The sequence below is a fragment of the Peromyscus leucopus genome, chromosome 8a, assembly GCF_004664715.2.
Source record: "Peromyscus leucopus breed LL Stock chromosome 8a, UCI_PerLeu_2.1, whole genome shotgun sequence".
NCBI classification, from domain to species: domain Eukaryota; kingdom Metazoa; phylum Chordata; class Mammalia; order Rodentia; family Cricetidae; genus Peromyscus; species Peromyscus leucopus.
In genome coordinates, this window is record NC_051085.1 from 7716909 (window position 1) to 7738392 (window position 21484).

Genomic DNA, 21484 nt, shown 5'->3' on the forward strand with positions numbered 1-21484 from the left:
AGTTCTTGCAGAATTATGCAGCCGGTTTGGTTCTGGAGCATTAGCACCTAGCTTTAATCTGCCTTTTGTGACTGTTACCTTTTGTCTCCGGTACCTTCCTTTTGAAACATGTGAATCTTGTCTGAGTTTCCTAAGGGTTCAAAGCCTATGCAGAACTTGGTAGGGAGGACTGGCAAACCGAGATGTCTCCTACCATGAACCTGCATTTGGCATTGTCTCTTTGGGGAGCTCTGATAAGAGGTGTAAGGAAATTGACTTGTTAAAGTGTAAATTGTGTAACAGTAAAATGGCCCTTTGCTAAGCGAGATTGAGTCAGTCTGCCGGAGGCTGATCCCCCTGCAGCTAGAAAAGGCTAAAAATCATCCTTAGAGTGCCTCTGTGTCTTCTTTCTATGGGCCTGTGTGAACCCACACCTGATATGAAAAAAATGAAATACAATTTTTAGTTTCTTTTTTAAAAAGCCAAAGTTAAAAAGGAGCTTCATCTCACGGGACAGGATGTGTGTTGCGGACAGAGAGAGAGCTGGCGCCCTTTCTGATTCTCCTGTGACAGCCGTTCGGACGATACAGCCAGGGCTGGGACTGGACCTCATGCTGGAAACAGTCTGGGAGGGCTTCTGATGTGGTCAGATCAACCAAGAAGCCGGACTTGACTTTTAAAAGTTAAATGTAAGTATTTCTTTCAGTGATTGAAAACAGTTGTCTGAACTACATGATAGATGAATCTAGGGTTTTAACCTATAAACCGTATGAAATCTAAATGCAAATCAAATACTATTAGCAAACACTGTTGTCAAAATTGAGATATACAGCAAGTATGAAATACACAACCAATTTTGAGGGTTTTGTATCAAGGGAGGATGTAAAATCTCATTAATATATTTTAATACTGATTACATGTTAAAATATTTGGCAATAAATGTTCTAGTCACATTCTGTCACTGTGTCAGATACCAAGACCAAAGCAATTTGGGGGAAGAAAGGGTTCCTTTAGCTTTTACTTTCAAGTCATGATCCATCACTGAGGGAAGGCAGAGCAGGCGCTCGAGGCAGGGCCGGGAGGAACCCGGCCTGCCAGCTTGCTCAATGACTTCCTCGCTGGCTCACGGTTAGCCACTGTGGACCGGGCCCTCGTACATCGTCAATGATCAGGACAGTTGTCACGGGTGTGTGCCCACAGACCAGCTTGATCTAGGCAACCCCTCAATTGCTTCTCTGAGTGACTCAGCGGAGGCAGTGTTGACAATGAAGGCTGACCAGGACAGTAGATATAACTTTAAGATTAATTTCACCTGTTGTGACATGTGGCTTCTGACTATTTTAATATTTAATATTCCTTGTGTCTTGTACCTCTTTTATTCCCCCCCCCCCAGTTCTGAGGACAGAGCCCAGTCTTGTACATGCCAGGGACACACTGTACCTTTGACCTACATCCCAGGTCCTGTCTTCTTTTAAGGGTTTAAGTAGCTCAGGCTAGCCTTAAACTCAAGGTCGTCCTGTCTCCACTCGCCTCTGGGGATCACCGGCCTGTACTCCCAGGCCTGGCTCAGGATGTATTCTTAGCGTAGAGGTAGGCTGTTATAAAGTAAACTAAATTTAACTTGTATGGGCTGAGTTCAGCACCAAAACCAAACCAACAGCTACACAACCATGCTTCTGAATAGTTACCCAGCTGTCTAGAGTGAGAAAATTTTAATTTACTTTAATACAATGTCGAATTCTGGGGGAAATGAGAACTAGGAGGCTTTGAGAAGATCGTAAAGACTTTTGTGTTTTAAGAATAAACAGGATTGTTCAGTGGGTAGAGCACTTGCTGTGCTATGTAAGGACCGGAGCTTGGATCCCAGCACCCAAGTCAAAATCCAGGAGACGGCCATGTGTGCTGAACCCCAGTGCTGTGAGGTAGAAACAGGAGGAGGGCTGAGGGCTTGCTGGATACCAGCTTCCAGCTTCCTGTCTCAGGGAAATAAGACAGTGATAGACCAGGATACCCAATGTTCACCTGAGGCCTCCACACATGCACATATGCCACACTCATACATACACACATCCCACACATGCACACAGTCCACACATGCACACAGCCCACACACTCAAGTCCTACACATGCACACAGCCCACACATGCACACAGCCCACACTCACACATCCCACACATGCACACAACCCACACTCACACAGCCCACACATGCACAGCCCACACATGCACACAGCCCACACACACATCACACAATACACACAGACACGCCACACATGCACACAGCCCACACTCACACATACACACACCCCACACATGCACACACCCCACACATGCACACAGCCCACACTCACACATACACACACCCCACACATGTACACAGCCCACACTCACACAATGAACACATGATTTCAATGACTAAAATTAAGTGGAATTTCATCTAGACTGTAAGAATAGATTAGTGTACATTTCCACCTCTAGGAAGTTCTAAGATTGAACATGCAAATCAGTATTTTGAGATATTCAAATATCTCAAAATAGATTTCAGTAGTGTATTTACGACTTATATTGAATAGACTTTTAAGTTCCAAGTAATTAAGAATCCTTTTTCATGAAAATCAAGTCAATATCTGACAAAATTTGGTTTACTTGGAATGAAGTATCTTGATTTAGTTTCATACTTTGTGGAGACTTTTTAACTAAAAATTTAACAGCCTGTTTCTTTCAAAAAATGTACAAATTCATGTTTTGCAGAAAAGTTAAACTCAAAAATTTTAAAGTATACTTTGTGCCAGGGGGTGGTGCACACGCCTTTAATACCAGCACTTAGAGGCAGAGGCAGGCGGATCTCTGTGAGTTCGAGGCCAGCCTGGTCTATAGAGCGAGATTCAGGACAGCCAGGGCTGTTAATGTAGAGAAATGCTGTCTTGAAAAACAGTACACTTTGGCCTCTGCATCATGAGTATGGTCTTCGAGTCTGAATCTGCCTTCAGTGCAACATGATCAGCCCACTGCACCACACAAAGATAAAATGCAAGAGGTGCAGTGCTCTTAGGGCAGAAAAGCTCCAGGAGGGGAAATCTCCTGATGGATATCATCAAGTACAGTCAGTCCTGCCTTGTTTTAGACTGGCAAGTATCCTGCCTAAGAGAAATAACGGAATGGAACCAACCACCATACCTGAAGAGTCAACCTACGCATGACTTTTTGATCTAAAGATCACACTCTATGGCCTTGAACATTCAATCACTTACAGAAACGTCTAAATCAATGCCCCCAAGAAAAACTGTCCACCTTTGAGAGACGTAGTAGACGAAAGTGGAGCCCCTCATCGACATTTCAATGCTAAGTAGGAATTGGTATCATAGATCAGACAGATCGTGTCTCATGCCCACACACAGATTCTGCCCCGATGGAGCCCATCATAAATAAGCTGCTGGCTAGCTAACACATCTTTACGGATCTGTAAGACGGTGACCGAAAGGACCAGTCTGTCACTGCTGGCCCAGGAGGAGGGTCCGGTGGAACAGTCAGCATGGGTCAGCTCTGCTCCTGGCCTAGTGGAGTGGGTAGGGGTGGACCAGGGTCCCGTGTCAGCTGCAGGTGCTGAGCTGGATCAGCGCCAGCCGCCAACCGGAGCGCCTCAGTTTGCCCTTGCTGCTGGGCATGCAGATGCTCCAGCGTCTCCTTGGAAAGTGTGATTACATGCACTGGCTCTGGCTGGGAGGACTCCATCTGGCTTCCAATCATACTGAGGCTCTGAATGTGCTCTGTCTGCTCCTGCTGAGCTGAAAGAATCAGGCTCTGCAGTTGCTCAGGCTGCTGTGTGAGCAGGGCCAGATTAGCAGCTGGGTCTGTGGCCATGTTCTGAGAGGTGTCAGCAGCTACCAGGCTGACCCCCGGGTTGGGGCCTGGCATGAAGTTAATGTTATGCACAGAATCAGTTACAAGAAGCTGAATCTCCTGCTCTCCCGAGGTGGAGAGCTGGTAGGGTTGTAGCTGAAGAATGTTGCGGACCTCGTCAGCATTGCCTCCGGAAACGCTGCAGGAATCTGCCGCGGGCTTCTCTTTGTTGTGAATTTTCAAGTGAGCCTTCAAATTGTCTAAGCGAGCAAACTGTAGGCTACACTCGGGGCAGGAGAAGGGCTTTTTGCCTGTGTGGAGGATGCAGTGTCTCCTCTTGGCACTGGAGTCGGAGAAGGACTTGCCACAGATGCTGCAGGAGTATGGCTTTTCTCCTCTGGAAGAAAGCACACAGAAACGCTCTTTCTCCTTCCGGGTACTTAGGCAGAAGCCATGAAAAGTAAAGGAAGGCTGGCCACACCGCATCTTAGTGTCTGCTGGCCTCTCTGTAAGCCCTCCTTTCTTTCCCTGAAGGCCGTGCCTAAACCCACGTCAAAGCCCTCAGAGTCAACTCCGGAGAACGACACAGGGACGCTGGCCAGGCAGGTCCCCAGGCACAGTTGGTTCCCCTCGTGACTCCAGTCACTCAGAGTGAGCCCCATCCGTGTTTCCGCTTCAAGTCTCAAACACAGAGAAGGGCTGAAAGGGCTCACGGTAGGGTGGGCTGGGCTACGTGGGATGAGAGTTTACGATTCTGTTGTTATGTGTTTCAGGTAAGAAAGGAAACTTTACATATTACTCAAACAGTTAGATTCTGCTTTTAGTTCTTACAGCTGATTTTAGACTCTAAAGACCAAATAGGTATGTATGTATGTATGTATGTATGTATGTATGTATTATGGTTAATATCAATATTAAAATTTTAAGCGGCTCCTAATTATTTTTGAAGCTTTTAGAAATATATCGAAATCCAACCTGGGAGCAATTTTTATGAACAGAACCCTTTTCTTTTGGATGGAATTTTCCTATGTAGCCCAGTTTGGCCTTAAGCCCTTGACCCTCCTGCCTCTGCCTACCACCACCAGGTGCTGTGCTTATAGGTGTGAACTATCATCTCAACTCCAGATAGTATTATTGTCTTCCTTTTGAGACATGGTCTAACTCTGTAGTCCAGGCTAGCCTTGAACTTGGGGGCCACCCTCTGCTTCTACCTGCTACGTGCTGAGATTTCAAGTGTGACACACTTCACCACTGCTTTGTGTAGTGGATCTATATGTGTGGAGGCGGCGGTCGGCACTGGCTGTCTGTCCGTCACTCTCCACCTTGTGTGTAGTGGATCTGTGTGGAGGCGGAGGTCAACACTGTCTGTCTGTCCATCATTCTCCACCTTGTGTGTAGTGGATCTCTGTGGAGGTGGAGGTCGGCACTGTCTGTCTGTCCGTCCGTCACTCTCCACCTTGTGTGTGGTGGATCTATCTGTGTGGAGGCGGAGGTCAACACTGTCTGTCTGTCTGTCACTCTCCACCTTGTGTGTAGTGGATCTATCTATGTGGAGGCGGAGGTCAGCACTGTCTGTCTGTCCGTCCGTCACTCTCCACCTTGTGTGTGGTGGGTCTATCTGTGTGGAGGCAGAGGTCGACACTGTCTGTCTGTCCGTCCGTCACTCTCCACCTTGTGTGTGGTGGGTCTATCTGTGTGGAGGCGGAGGTCGACACTGGCTGTCTGTCCGTCCGTCACTCTCCACCTTGTGTGTGGTGGATCTATCTGTGTGGAGGCGGAGGTCGACACTGTCTGTCTGTCCGTCACTCTCCACCTTGTGTGTGGTGGATCTGTGTGGAGGCGGAGGTCGGCACTGGCTGTCTGTCCGTCACTCTCCACCTTATTTTTTGAGACGGTCTCTCCCTGAACCAGAGTTTGCCATTCTGGCTAGCCTGGTGGTCAGACCCAGGACCCACCCCTTCTGCCCTCCGACACACATGCAGCGCCACCTCTGGCTTCCACAGGGGCTGGAGATCTGACCCAATCCTCATCCTCGGGCAACAAGTCCTTATGCACTGACCCGCTTCCCCGGGCCTTCGTGCTTATTCTTGGGTGAAGACGGAAGCTTTAGACCACCCTCCCCGTAAAATCTAAACCATGAAGCCAACAACGCAAGCTTCTACTGGCTGGGCCCAATATTGCTGCTCTTGTCTGAGCAATGTAATGACTGAAAAAGTAAAATAGTAAACCATACACGCAGGAAATTCTGCCCGAGTAACGACTGGGGCAAAGGTTCCCCCAGAACCCCAGAGTTCAGTGAGGCCACTAGAGGACAACAAAAGGCCGGTGTGATGGCATACACCTGCAGTCCTAGTTAGTACCCGGGCAGAGAAGCAAGACTCCGCGTCTGGGCTAGCATGGGCTAGCATGGGCTAGCATGGGCTGGAGAGGTCTGTCCCATGTCACCCGAACCCAAACACGCTTACCGGTGGATTCTGATGTGGGTCTGAAGGGAACTCTTCGCTGTGAAAGATTTCCCACAGATTTCACAAGTAAACGGCTTCTCACCTAACAAAAGGGAAAAGGAGGAAAGAGTTTACTGACACACACCTGACATTAAAAATAACAACCCTGGCCAGGCGGCGGTGGCACACAGCTTTAATTCCAGCACTCAGGACGCAGAAGCAGGAGGATCTCTATGAGTCTGAGGCCAGCCTGGTCTGCAGAGAGATTTCCAGGACAGCCAGGACTGTTACACAGAGAAACCCTGTCTTGGGGGCGGGGAGAAGAAAAACACAGTAACAGCCAAGCACTTCACCTCCACAGTGGAAGAGCAAAGGCAACTCTGTTAGAATGCAGGAAGCACATTGGGTAGCGCCAAGAGGCTTCGGAGGAGGTGTGGTTCCTTCCCCTGATGACGGAGAAGCTGTTCATCCGTGGGTAATAAAACAACTCGTAGTCACCCCTACATTTTCTACCCTTGAGTCTAACATTGACTCTCGCACCCCCCCCCCCCCCAGAACTTCTGGGCAAAGCGGCCCACTGGACCTTCATTCTGTGCACTAGGGTACAGTATTCCCATTTACATCCACCTTCTACATATGCCCAGATCTGACGATTCCTCACGCCCCTCCCTCTTGGATCACAGCAGTCTTGAAAAGGGCCTGTTACTCCCTGGCTACCCACTGTCAACAAGGCAGACAGTGTGGGTCTCTTCAGTGACAGGACACTGCACCACGGCAGAATGCTCTCAGTCCCCGTCTGGAGACGGCAGCCAAAGCTTCCCAACTGCAACAGGTAGATCATCATCATCATCATCATCATCATCATCATCATCTCACACACACACACACACACACACACAGCTTTCCACTGCAACAGGTAGATCATCATCATCATCATCATCACACACACACACACACACAGAGCTTTCCACTGCAACAGGTAGATCATCATCATCATCACACACACACACACACACACACACACACACACACACACAGAGCTTTCCACTGCAACAGGTAGATCATTATCATCATCATCATACACACACACACACACACACACACACACACACACACAGCTTTCCACTGCAACAGGTAGATCATCATCATCATCATCTCACACACACACTCTCACACACACACACACACAGAGCTTTCCACTGCAACAGGTAGATCATCATCATCATCATCATCATCATCATCACACACACACACACACACACACACACACACACACACACACACACACACACACCATTCAGAAACCCTGCTAAATGAAGGACTTTCCCAGGGGTGGTCTAAGGCTCACATAAAATGCACTAGTGTTCAGACCGTCTCATTAACAGCATCAAGCCTTTTTCAGGGTCAGCTTGCACACAAACACGAACCAACGGACTCTCATGCCCCCGGAAACAGAGTGAAGGGATCCTAGGTGAGAGGAGTTTTGGAAAAGCTAGCAAGATCTGGCCTCACTAGAGGACAGCAGGGCAGGAGGGCAACTTGAGATGCTCTTTCAGGCTAGACTTGTCTCCCAGCTCCACCCAGGCAGGGCACCCATGCAGGAGACAAGCTGGACGACCCAGCAACAACATCATTACCTTTATCACTCCAAAAGTTATCACCAGGTGGCTTTCTAATCAGAGCTGGGGCCCACCCAGACCTGGGTCAGTTTCCACCTCTCACATAGACTGAGTATCCACTCTACTTGCATTTCAAATTCAGAGCTGGCAATATTTTATTTTTACACAGAGTCTCATTATGTAGCTCTGATTGGCCTCCGATCACAGAGATCCACTTGCCTCTGTTTCCCGAGTAGTAGGATGACAGGTATTCATCACCATGCACAGGCCTACGAACTTAATAGCTACAGTTCGGGGAAAGTGAGAAGTTCAGAGTTCAGGGACCTACACCCGACCACGGCCTTCTTGCTGTACCTTTCATGGCAGAAGGTGGGAAAGAAAGAGGACACTGGAGGGGGAGGGGGAGGGAGAGGGGCGGGACTAAACTCATTCTTCTTAGTGCCCCACCGCCCCACTGTCAGTACGGCTCCATTCACCAGCATCTGACTGTTGTGACATTTTTGTCAGCCATTAGGTTTCCAACACTGAGGTCTGTAGGACACTCAAGCTACGTTGACAGAGTCTGACCCCGGCTTCGGATCTGTTCTGTATAAACTACCTCCTTCCACCCGGGGACCACTCCTCTCGTTTATTCAGTTCTGAAGCACTGACAGGCCACCAGCCACGTGAACAGCTGGGGAAGACGGCAACAAAACAGATGTGACCACAGCTGCAGAAGGGGTGCGCAGTCTATTTGAGGAGCTAGGGAACTTAGAGTGTGCTTGACTGACGGCCGAAACCAACAGTGCATGAGGTACCGAGGCCTGGGCCAGGAGATGCAGGAGACAGATGGAGACAGAGGTTAACGGGGGAGGTGTCAGGGCTCGAGGAGCAGAGACCAGGAGGAAATCTGTTACAGGAGGGTTAGACAGTAATAATGAGAGGTAAAGCCAGACACATGCGGACGGCACAGGAAGGCGCAGGCAGAGCTGACTTAGTTCCAGAGGGTCCATCCATGACGTCGGCCTGGTTGTCCCCTTTTTAAAATCTGGAGTATTAACAGTTTGTCCTACGAGCAGTGACTGTTTTGTCCAGACCAATGAGCTCGCAGACATCTCTCTTCCCCCACTCTCCTGACCTGAAGACCTTCCTTCCTGTCAGACCTGCTAACCACCCATCCCCAGGCCCTTCCTTCTCTGCCCATCCTCCCAAGGCTGCTCCAAGTCCTTTCTCAAGACACAAATCAAGAAACCCCCTCTCCCAGTTCATGCCCCTGCCTGCTCTCAGTGGTCTGCCCACTGTCTGGTACCTCATCCCACTGGTCACCGCGAACAGCAGCGAGGCTTTCAAGTCCTCAAACTCCCGCACGTGTGGCTGGGGACATGCCCTCTGCTTCCTGAGTCACCCACCACTTGCTCTGCCCTCCTGATCCAGGTCCCACTCTGGGGAACGAGACCCACCCTCCTTTCTTTCTGTGGCTCCTCACACTGTGGGGAGAGTCTTAATGCAGACACGCAGACTCTGAAGGGCATGATGTCCCGAGGGCCCAGATCTCAGGAAAACCGGAACAAGCAAGATGGGGTCATCTCAACACACAGGCATAGAAACTGGCAGCTTCATACCTAACCCACAGAATGAGGCTGTGAATGAAACTGAGTCATGAACTTGGTCACGTGACCAGGCGGGACAGCCACATGAGCACGGGAGCCCACATTAGAATCAGTCTCTAACGTCATCTAAGGGTTGAGATGCTGCAGAGGTGGAAATGCACGCCTACAATCCAGCACTCGTGATGCTGACGCAGGAGGACCGTGAGTTCTTAGGCCAAGCTGAGCTACACAGCGTGACCCTTTCAAAAGAACAAAACCCACAACAAATAAATGGCCTCTCATCAGCTGTGTGAGTTTGCCTGGCTTGACCCCATCCCCACGAGTCTGACCTGCTCCAGGTCAGGGAAAGGGTCCGACTGTGAGATCATGAGCCAGATTTCCTCTCGGTCAGCCACGGCAGCACCGACTGCCCACTGGACAAGCTGCCCCCATCCTCTCTTAGGATACCCTCCTGGGGAACAGAGATATAATGTGCCTTTGGTTTCCCTGGTGTCTGGGGCCCGGCATCTCACCCAGAGAGAGCGGGAGATCTAAGAACCAAATTACAGTCTAGGTTTTTAAACCAAGCATGGCTATCCTGACAAAAATGTCTGCTTTACATCCTGGTTCTGGGTAAGGAATGGGCTGCCCATGTCCCTCACCACCGTTGAGCTGAGTGCTAGAGATCATGTGAAGACCCTGTCCTTGAAGAACCCCAACGTTTTGATGGGTTTGATTTATTATCCCCCAACAGGGACCAATGTTTGATTTTTTTTTTTTTTTTTTTTTGCATTTTAATGAGCAAACAAACTCACCACACGTACTGCATGTTCTCCTGAGACAGGTTCATTATATTGTTATAGGGAGAGACCATCTCCTTTCTACCCCAATACAAGGACTGCCTGCTCATAAAAACAGAAGTCTTGTCAAGGGCTGCAGCTTACACCTATAGTCTTAAGACTCAGGAGGCTGAGGCAGGAGGACTCCCATTGAGTTTAAGGCTAGCCTAGCTTGACGCTAGAAGCATGTCCTATCCTGCACTGTTCAACAGCTGGGCCCTGAGCCCTGTACCATCTATCTGGTTTCCCAGATTTGAGGTCACCGAGGTCTTACACGCTGTTAGAGCCATTGTAAGCATGCACATTCACAGCTGGCCCGACCTCCAGGCTCATGCATCCAAGTACCTCCTCCACACACGCACCCGGCATACCTCAGGTCTAGCAGGCCCACAAGCTATAGACTGCTTGTCCTTCCCTGCTGTTCTTCCTCTTCCCCCCTTACTTCCCACCCCACATCCAATCAATAGCAAAGCATGCTGACTCGTCCTCAGAATCTGCCCCAAACAGGCTATGTGCTCTGGTTTCCACTGTCATGGCAGTGACTGAGGGTCCCTGGCAAGGCCATCTAAGTCTTCACTGCAGCCTCCAATTAAGCTGGCATGCTCAAGGGAAGCATGGGGGTGGGCTAGCGGTGACGAGGCTCTGCCCCAGCCAATTCAGTCACACCCTCATGGTGGGAATCGGTTTGCTCTTCTCAGTGTTTGCATGTGCAGCTCTAAAGGATGAAAATGCAGTGCATGGCCTCCTGCTGTCCCTGTGGTCTGCCCACTGAGCTTCCTTCCCCTAGCACCTCCTATTCCCCACACCACAGTGTGATTCCCACTCAAGAGGCTCCCATCCCTGAGGCCTTCCCAGGACAGTCCCCCCAGAGAGAAGCACCTCTTCCCACACCTGCTTTCCTACGCCACACTGTATTCCCACGCACCATGGCACACGCCACCTATTGGTCTGCACTCTGCCTCCCTGTGCAAGTCACACCAGCAGGGACTTGGACATCTCATTACCTGGCCTCTGGGTCTACAACAGAGCCTGGTACTCAGGCCATGGTCAGTAAGTGTGTACTGAATGGCTGCACAAAATTTCACAGCCCCTACTAACACAAATGTCTGTGGAAGTAAAGGAGCCAGTGAGAGGGTCTGGAGGTAAAGACACCAGCCACCAAGGCTGAGGACCCACATGGTGGAGGAAACTGACTCGAACAAGCTGTCCTCTGACCTCCACATATATGTTGTGGCCCATGTGTGCACATGGATAGGTACACACAGATATACACACACACACACACACACACACACACACACACACACACCATAAAAAATTAAGAGTGTACAGAGGTAAGAGTTATAAAAAGTCACCCTTTATGAGACAATTTCCTAAGTGCTTAGGGGTCTGACTGCTCTTCCAAAGAACACAGGATCCACATGGCAGATCACAACTTCTGGTCTTTGTGAGTACTGCATGCATGTGGTAAATCCCCAACCCTGCAAACCACACTTTCATGTAAAATAAAGAAATCTCAACAAAATTGTAAAGGAAAATTCCTTGGAACCAGAAATATCACAGAGTTTTAGAAAATTTTCTCTCTCTTTCACACACACACACACACACACACACACACACACACACACACACACACACTTTAGAGGTGGGATCAAGTCTACACACAAAATCATCATGTTTCATATAAACTTCCTACACACACGGCCTGGTGAGCAGTTTTAGGCAGTATTTCCTTCCGTGTACCTGAATCTTGACTATGCTCTATCCCATGAGGACAGATGTGGCACTTTCTACTACGGCATCACAGTGACACTCAACAAGTTTGGAACATTTTGGGGTTTTAGGTGTTTCTGGTCCCAGGCACTTGGATGATGATACTTAACTACACTAGGTTTTCTTCAAGTTAGGAAATTAACAACCTGCATTAAAAAAATCGAAGTGCCCAAAACTAAACAACTCCCCCCTTTTGGTTTTTGAGACAGGGTTTCTCTCTGTAGCCTGGCTGTCCTGGAACTCACTCTGTAGACTAGGCTGCCCTTGAACTCAGAGATCTGCCTATACAATATTAGTAGACAACTTGGCAGAATCACTAAATAATCCAGCTTAATAGAAACTGTTTTTGGAAAAAATGCAACAGGCTTACTTTTAACCCATAATCCCTTCCAAAAGGAACAAGACGGACAGTTTTACTTCTCTGAATTTAAAATGGAAAGAAAACAAAAAAAACAAAACCCGACCTTCCCCAAAAGGCGCCTTCTCATCCCGGCCTCTCTGGGAGGTAGTAATTTAATGCTTGGGGTTGAGCATCGGTTCCACAGGACAGAGAGGAATTCTACGTCACCTCTGTGTCTGTTGCATGCTTCCCTTTCTAAAGTTTATTGCTGAAGTAATTGATAGTGAAACAGAACCAGACTGAGATTGACACTATGCTGTGGAAGTGCATGAATTTTCACACATGACCAGTGTCCATCGGGTGATCTCCATTTTGTGCAGACTTACAGCGGGATGATATAATGTCCCCACACAACAGGACAGCATTTTGTGCAGACTTACAGCGGGATGATATAATGTCCCCACACAACAGGACAGCATTTTGTGCAGACTTACAGCGGGATGATGTAATGTCCCCACACAATGGTGGCAGCACTTTGCCTTCACCTTGGCCTTTCAAATCAAACTGGCACCACATTTGCAGTAAGAGTACCAAACACAGAGAGTGGACACCGCGTGCAGCGAGGAGGCTGAAGGAGGTGGCGTGTTACCTGTGTGCGTTCGCAGATGTTTCTTTAGCTGAGACACATCCATGAATTTTCGATGGCAGTGGTTGCATTCTGGTAGTGAGTGGCCTTGCCGCAACGATAAAAAAAGTGTCAGTGCATGTGTGATCTCCCTGCATTTCTTCAGTGATCTGTGTTAAAGCACTGCCCTGAAAAACAGTCACTTTAAATATGGCACTTTAACAACAATACACTTCCTCACCCAGTGTGTCTCAGCTCAGTGCTTCTCTGAGAGCAAGGGCCCTCCTAGCCCTTCTAAACACCCTTCTCTCCAACCCTGGGACTGGGCAGTTGAATCTGAATGATGTCCTGTCTCCCCGCCAGGAAGGAGAACAGGACCTTTAGCAGAAGAGAAGCCATGGGTGACACATCCCTTTCCAGGTGTCCCTAACAACAGCCAGCCAACTGAAGCCTCTGGGGCAGGCAGCACTTTTGGATACAGTGGTCCTGTGCTGGTTCTATCTACGGTTCCAAAATTATGGTGCAAACACTGAACTGAGTCTAGTGGTGGTGCAGAACAGCATGGTGACTGCTGGCTTTTCCTTCTTCTGTTACAGTCTCAGGTATCCCAGGCAGGCCTTGAACTCACTACATACCTGAGGATGACTTTGAACTTCTGATCCTCTTGCCTCCATCTCTCAAGGGCTGGGATAACAGGTGTGTGCTCGCATGCCTGCTTTTACGTGATACTGGGGCTTCATTCACACTAGACAAGCTCTCTACTAAATGAGCTGCACTCCCGGCCCGGCTGGTTTTTCCAGCTCTTTCATTCATTCTGTAAGATGAACCTACTGTTCCACAAATACTGTGTATCTGCACGTCTTCCCCAGGGGTGCATTTTTTTCTCACCTTATCGCTATCGTACCTGTATGGACTCGATAATGGCTCTTTAGCTGTCTTTTCTGGCTGAAATATTTTCCACACTGATCACAGGTGAAAGACTTTTGCCCTGCCAAATGAAAAAATAAAAAACACTTAAAACTATGCCAAAAACTGAAGAGAATTAGAATGCTCATTAATCAGAATGCATATTAATAAGTTAAGTAACACAGTGCCCAGGTTCCTATTTTCTACAAATGGTGAGTATCTTGTCTACACATCCAGAAGAAGCCTTTCCAGAGTGTGCAAAGCTCTGCGAGGTGAGAGGAGGCAGTGAGGACTGGGGCAGAACTGCAGCTTGCAAGGGGTCCTCAAGGGCACACAGAGAATTCTGAACTCTGCTGTTTAAGTAAAACATTTAATGCACATTGCACTGCGGTAGCCAGCAGCTGAGAGCTGCTGCTGTTCAGAACGACACATGCAGAATCCTCTTTCAATGACACCATGTGGGAAATGACAACAGGCTGAGGAAAGGCCATTCAGACGCCAGCTGCGCCACCCCAGGAAACGGAAACTGGTGGCCGGCAGCGGCCTCTCTGCAAGCCCTGGTACCTGAGTGCAGACTCATGTGCTCCAGCAGAGAGTGCTTGGTGGTCAGCGCCTTGCTGCACACGGTGCAGGTGTATGGCCGCTCCCCCGTATGCATCCTGGTGTGGACCTGCAAGGAGTGCTTCTGGGCAAAGCCCTTCCCACACTCGCCACATGTGAAGGGTCGTTCCCCTGCGACCAAAGCCAAGAAGCACGGTGTAAACAAGGACTTGGTATTCTTCTCTTCCTCCCAAATTAAAATTTATAATAATCATTTATAATGTTAAATAGTTAGGGCCAACACCCAAAGTCCAGTGGATAGGTGACCTATCAGCAATGAAAGTCTAGAAAGTGGAATAGATGAAATCAAATCCAACAAGTAGAAGCCATGAGATGCGAACCTAACTTTTAAGACCCAGCCTCCATATCCACAGAAATGCCAATAGCTTAAGGGCCCTGATCTTGCATATGATTAGAGGTTTAAAAAAAAAATCACTTCATTTGGGGCTGGCTGTGGCTCTGCTCTTACAGAGGACCCTAGTTGGGTTCCCAGCACCCACAGAGTGACACCCAACCCCCTGAAACTCCAGTTCCAGGAGATCTGACTGACACTCTCTTCTGGCCTCCCTGGGTACTAGGCATAGGCATGTATACATACATACATACATACATACATACATACAAACACTCGTACACATAAAATAAAAACAAATCTTTACACTACGGTCAAGGGAAGCCTCTAATAGTGAAGACAGACACCACAACAGACAGATGAGGGAAAACAGCAAAGCACAGAAAATGTCAGGAACACTGGGCCCAGCGGCACGTATCCGTCACACCAGCATTTGGGAAGCCGACGCAGAAGATCATGATTCCAGCCTGGCTCCATAACGACATCAGGTCTCAAAACAAAACAAAGATTGGGGCTGGGGATTCAGTCCAGGTGTAGCCAACTGTCTAAGGAAGTACAAGGCCCTGGTTGGGGCTCTAGAACGGGAAAAAAAACCTTAAGTTCCTAAAAACAAAAGAAAACGAGTAGAAGTAGCCACCCCGGAGCTGGAAAGGACAGCTGCAATCTCCCAGACACGAAGACAGAGATGGAAATACAGGGGAAAAATAAGGAAGTTGCAAGTTGGGTCTGGGAAATCCAGACTGCAGGAGTTCTGGACGGGGAGCAAAGAAACACCGGGGGCAGAACAGCGTGTGGTAAATAAAGGGAGAAGACACACGCACCAAGGCTGCCTGCAAAATTTCAGACCCAGGGGGCAAAGGCAAGATTCTACCAGCTGTTTGTCCTTAGTCAAGTTTTACTGAACAATGTAATGCTTTAAATTATGCACAACTTGGATAAAAATAGCTACAACACAATCGAGTATTAGAATCTGTTAGTTACAGAGCCCATTAGAAAATAAAATAAAATAGAACCCACCACAGTTCAACACAGCTGGGATTCTGTTCTGTCCAAAGTACCCTAGTTTAGTTCAAGTTTTCAATGTACAGAATTTCGGAGGGGCTTTCTTTTTCTAGAGAGCATCTCACGTATCCCTGGCTTGCCTTGCAGCCAAGGATGACCCTGAACTTCAGATCCTACCGTCTCTACCTCTGGCGTGCTGGGATCACAGACAGTGCCACCTTGCCCAGTTCCTGTGGTGTTGGGGGCTGACGCCAGGGCTTTATACACGCCCTTTATGGACAGAGCTCCAGCTCTGGGAAACTTCAAACACGGTCAATCCAGACAAGTCAATCAGAAGCCTGGGTGTGGGGCACAGGGAGCTGCAGGAGCTCTGGGTGGTTCTAAAGTGCAGGGTCAGAAACACGCAGCAGGTGCCGCCAGGTCACATGACAGCAAACTGAAACACTTAGCCCCTGTACAACCTGACCTGACATATCAAACAGCTCGAGAAAGGGCTGGAGAATTTCTGCTGGAGATACAGTGTCCAATATGGTAGCCATCAGGCCTATGTGGTTATTCAAACTTATGCTCACTGAAACAAAATTAAAATTCAGTTTCTCAGTCAGGCTATCTAAAATTCAAGTGATAAAATTTATGTAGGGCTGGGATAGAGCTCGGCTGTAAAATGCTTGGCTGGCATGCACCTAGACCCTGGGTTCCATTCCCAATACTGTAAAGGAGGAGAAAAAGGTCCCTGTGTTGTTAGTGGCTGCTATATTGGCCATATAGAGAGGACAAAGGACATTTCAGTAACAAGATCAACAAATACCAATGCTGAGTCAGAGACGCCCAAAAGGAGGAAACATTTACAAGATGGCTGAACTATAAAGATGTCTATCGAAGAGAGCAAGAGAATGCTTCAACAAAGATGAGGAACATTCACAAATCAGAAGGCAGGAGGTGCTTGGTAGATAACTTGATAGGGAAAAAAAACAAACAGAAAACAGAACAAAAACCAAGCGCTCTAAATCAGGCTTGCTGGGTTACCATGGCATGGGTGCACCTGCTCTAAGTAAGGCTGGATCTGTACATGGGAGATATTACCCACTGTGGGATTACTAAGAGACCTAAATACAATAACATGTAAGAAGGCTTTATTATGATACCTATCACATAGAAATCGAACAATAAGTAAATACTGTCATGATCACAACTCCAAATTTCCCAATGAGCTGCTCTAAGTTTGGAAAGTGTAGTTACCAGTGTGGCGTCTTTGGTGGATTGCTAAAAAGTGATTGTACTTAAAGACTTTGCCACAGTCTTTACACCGGGCCCCGGGACCGCTGGCGCGCTTTTTCTTTCCACATATCCTCTGGGCTGAACTCTGGTCGTCTTCGTCTCCAAGGAGTTTGTAATCTTTAAGCTTGACCGACCTCCGAATCCTCCGCTTGCTGTACCTACTCAGGCTATCCTGCCCATTCAGCGCCTCGGGGTCACAGTTCTCATCCTTCTCAGCGAGCATCTCCTCCACTCTACCCGGCTCACCAGCGGGCTCGGAGGCCTTTTCCTTTGGGATCTGGGCACTCAGCTCCACACCGTCTCCCTCTCTGACCACAAAGTTTTGTCTATTCTGAACCGAACTGTTCACTCTCAGCTGCACGTCTTCCTCTGCAGCGAGTTCTGATTTCCCCTCCTGCACACTACTGCCTTTTCTTGGTCTTCCCCGCTTCCGTTTTAGGGGATCATTCTTCTTATTAGAAATAACAACCACTGGAGTACCAGTGCCGTTCAGAGCCGGCGCCGTCGGGGAGCTATGCTTAGTCTGGAAGTCCGTGTACGCCTTTATCAGATCATAGACTTTTAAGAACTGAGCAGTAGCCAGGATCTGTTCTGTGGTCTTCTCACTGGCCTGCAGATAACCTGTATAGATAAATTCCAGCAGAATACCAAAGGTGTCTGCAACCATGCCTTCCAACATATAAATAGATTGGCCAATCTCGCCCTCTTCCGCAAACATCATTGAGAAATACTCGCTACTGGCAGCAAGTAAGGCTTTGTGGGCTCGGAAATGCACGTTCTCCACGATGAGAGTAATATCACAGAGAAAGCCTCTCTTCCTCTGTTCCTCAAGGCTAGCCAGGACAGTGTGACTGTGAGTGTCTGAGTGTACGACAAGCTGCCCAGAAGGCTCTGGTGCTGTCTCTGCCATTTTCTAGACCAGAATCCGGAGAGGCTTAAATCTGAAATAAGAAAACAAGGTTCATTTAGGAGAAAGTATTGTCTAACAAGACGGTGTTCGTGTTTCAGCTGACACAACCAAGCGTGTCGTTGCCACCTTTTAAAGTCCACTTAGAAACCCAGCCTTGGATTCTCACCCCATTGCGGCTACGGATGCCTCTCCAATATCCACATAACAACCTCTTACGGTCTGGAATTTCCTCTGGAAATGACAGATCGGCATCAAACATCTGTACGGCCCTCCCCTGCATTAACTTCGTATTTAAACTTTAAAAGTATTGGCTGCACAATGTGGGGGTTGGGGCTATGCTGCCTCGGTCCCACACGTGATGAGCTGTTTCGTCTGTGGCAACAAGCATGAGAAAGATTTTTTCGAAAACTTGAACGCACGCAAGGGAGCAATCACGCCCGCGTCAAGACGCCCGGCGCAGAGCAGCGGCGCTGCACGCTCCGTTCCAGGCCCGGGGCCTGGGTCCCGCGAGCGCTCCAAGGCACCAGCGCCTCCGGGCCCAGCCCCCGGCGGCGGCGGACCTACCTGTCGGGGCGCCCAGCGGGGCCCTGGCGCGGCCAGTCACCCGGCCTCCTCCCAGAGGGGACGCAGCCGGCAGGACCCGACGGCTCCCCGGCCCCCACCGCCACTGCGCGCCGGCTCGCCGCTCGCCCCGCTCGCCAACCCGGAAGCGCGCACCTTCAGCCGCCGGACCACGTGACCGCGGAGCCCCGCCCCCGGGGCGGAGTTGGCTGGGGAATCCGGAAAGGGACGGTCTGGGGACGGTCACGTTACACATCTGTCTGTCCGCGGATACCCCAGTCGCTTTTGTCCCGCAGACTCCAAACCTGCAGATGAGGAGTGCGTGCTGAACGGCTGAAGCCACCTCCTTTTTTTTTTTTTTTTTTTTTTCGTTTTTTCGAGACAGGGTTTCTCTGTGTCAAGTTTGGTGCCTGTCCTGGATCTCGCTCTGTAGACCAGGCTGGCCTCGAACTCACAGATACGCCTGCCTCTGCCTCTATAGTGCTGGGATTAAAGGCGTGCGCCACCACCGCCCTGCTCATTCTTACTAGTTTTTATTAAAAGTAGCCCAAGGCACACAGGTTCCTGCTCCGAGGTTTCCCTTTTATCCTGAGCTGCCTCTAAATCCTTCACATTGGTGGGATTTGGGGACGTGGTCTTTAGATTTAGCTTCCACCTAGATTTTTTTTTTCTTGCCCAAAGAGTTGCAGTAAAAACTCCGCAGAGCCATACACTAGGTGTCTAATTTGGAGAGTAAATAAATAAACTAGATCAAATATACTGAATAATCTGCTATTTACATGAGAAGCTGGTCATCAGTAACAGCATCACCAGGAACCAGTCTGAGGAAGGGCTGGTTGGATACGAGGTAACCATGCTAAACGTGAGATGTGGCTAGACAACTAAGTAAAGACATAAATTAATAAAATGAAAACCAATCAAATTAAAAATGCAAAGAAATACCTATTGCTTTGCATTTTGAAAATTTTAAAATGCCAATTTAGAGCAAGAATCTGGAGTGTTTGAGATTTTTGATGGTGGCATTAGAGCATAGATTATACACCTTTGAATCAGATCACTTACAGAGGAAATACTGAGGTAAGTGGGTGTCTTGGTTAGGGTTTACTATAGCTGTGAAGAGGCACCATGACCACGGCAACTCTTAGAAAGGAGACATTTAATGGTGGTGGCGGCTTACAGTTCAGAGGTTCAGTCCCTCATGGCGGCGAGCATGCGGCGTGCAGGCAGAGGTGGTGCTGGAGCCGAGACTGCTACATCTTGCAGGCAACAGGAAATCAACTGACACACTGGGCGGTATCTGGAGTAGATGAAACCTCAAAGCCCGCCCCCACAGTGACACACTTCCTCCAACAAGGCCACACCTCCTAATAGGGCCACTCCTCGGAGATTATGGGATTATGGGGGCCAATTAAGTTCAAACTACCACAGAGGGTTATCAGAATTTTTTCCTCTTTTGTGTGTCTGTATCCATGTGCAGTCCAGTGTCACTTCCCAACCGTGTGTGTGTGTGTGTGTGTGTGTGTGTGTGTGTGTGTGTGTGTATACCTCACCCCTGCCCCCACAAAAAGTCAAGGACTCTATCAACAGAACCCTCTGCCTGCTAGCCTTTGGGTGGATTGGGTCTCTGGAGATCTTGACAGGACTGGAGGCAGGTGAGCGTCCTCAGTCTGTCAGCTGAAGGCTGGTGCATGTTCTCTGTGGGAATGAAGAGTATCAGGACCTCGACGAAGCCAGGATGGTTGGCTGTAACCTGCTGAAGAAGCTCAAGCCTGTCAAAGCCCCTCGTGACTTCCAGGATGATTTGAGAAGAACGAAAGGGCAAGTCCACTGTTCAAGTCGGTACCAGCCCATCCTCATAGCCCCCCTGACGCTCCCTCCTCCCCACTCTCTTTTGTCTTCTTTGTCCCCCCACCCACCACCACCCCACCCCCCTCCCCTGCACTAATTCAATAGCGCTCCTGTTTCCAGGCCTCATCTCTTGCACTACACCCAAGTGGTATGTATTGGGTTTGGAAAAAAATCTACTGCATGCTAGTAGAGCTCCTGAGAACATACACAATATACACACTTGTTTTTATACTGAGGAGTTCTCAGCATCCCCGACATGGGTTTAATGTGCTTCGAATGCCTTTTATCCCTGGTTAAAAAAAAAAAATCTCAATTTTGATTTTTTTCCTTTTAATTTTACTGTCTTGATTCTGATAAATCTTTTAATTCAGATGTTATCTCCTGGAAAGAATTCTTTTCAGAACCGCCCCAAAATTAAGTATTTGGAGATAAATATTTCTCAACCCAGTCTTCATTTATAAAAGCAGAAAACAAAACAAAGGAAAAGACAGAAAATTACCCACAGCTATAATAGTTTGACATTCATTGAGTTTGAATTTCCTCTCATTCACCACCAAGTGTATGAAATTTTAATACATTTGCTGAATCAATATATCCTCAAGTGAATTGAGAATGAAATAAAAAGTATATAATAAAATTTAGTGTTTAAAACTATAGAATTTATTCCTTTGAATTTTGGAGTGTTTGCACCCCCATGGTGGCTCACAATCACCCATAAAACTCCAGTTTCAGGAGGCTCAATGTCCTCTTCTGACCTCTGCAGGCACCAGGCACTCATGTGGTGCACACCTATACATGTAGTCAAAATGCTCATACACACCAAATCAATCTTAAAAATTTAAAAATGCATGTGTATGTGGTAGCTTGAATGTAATTGGCCCCCATAAGCTCATAGGGAGTGGCACTACTGGGAGGTGTGGCTTTGTTGGAAGAAGTGTGTCACTGTGGGGTGGGTGTTGAGGTCTCATACATGCTCAAGCCACACCCAGTGTCTCAGTTCA

General features: G+C 48.4%; 1 protein-coding gene across 3 annotated transcripts; it reads right to left on the reverse strand.

Annotated features, from left to right (window-relative positions):
• Positions 1-3412: 3412 nt before the first annotated feature.
• Positions 3413-18772, reverse strand: Zbtb24 (zinc finger and BTB domain containing 24). Of its 3 annotated transcripts, none has more exons than XM_028890249.2 (7): positions 18639-18772; positions 17126-18105; positions 14497-14664; positions 13931-14014; positions 13051-13134; positions 6284-6365; positions 3413-4215 (listed from the first exon to the last, which is right to left on the reverse strand). In XM_028890249.2, the coding sequence occupies exons 2-7, from the start codon at positions 18072-18074 to the stop codon at positions 3516-3518; spliced, it is 2067 nt and encodes a 688-aa protein (XP_028746082.1). In that variant the 5' UTR covers positions 18075-18105; positions 18639-18772; the 3' UTR covers positions 3413-3515. The 3 variants fall into 3 exon arrangements, with proteins under 3 accessions (XP_028746082.1, XP_037056215.1, XP_028746083.1); XM_037200320.1 differs by lacking the exon at positions 18639-18772 and adding an exon at positions 18241-18568; XM_028890250.2 differs by lacking the exons at positions 3413-4215; positions 6284-6365 and having other exon boundaries at positions 13100-13214.
• Between the last annotated feature and the right edge of the window lie 2712 nt (positions 18773-21484).

Bases quoted from the DNA above. Each gene is read 5' to 3' on its own strand.
- Zbtb24 (XM_028890249.2), bottom strand. From the start codon at position 18,074: ATGGCAGAGACAGCACCAGAGCCTTCTGGGCAGCTTGTCGTACACTCA. The intron at 14,665-17,125 runs GTAACTACACTT...CTTTGGTCGCAG, and splicing joins CCACCAAAGACGCCACACTG to GGGAACGACCCTTCACATGT. The intron at 6,366-13,050 runs GTAACACGCCAC...CCCTTTTGTTAG, and splicing joins ACATCTGCGAACGCACACAG to GTGAGAAGCCGTTTACTTGT.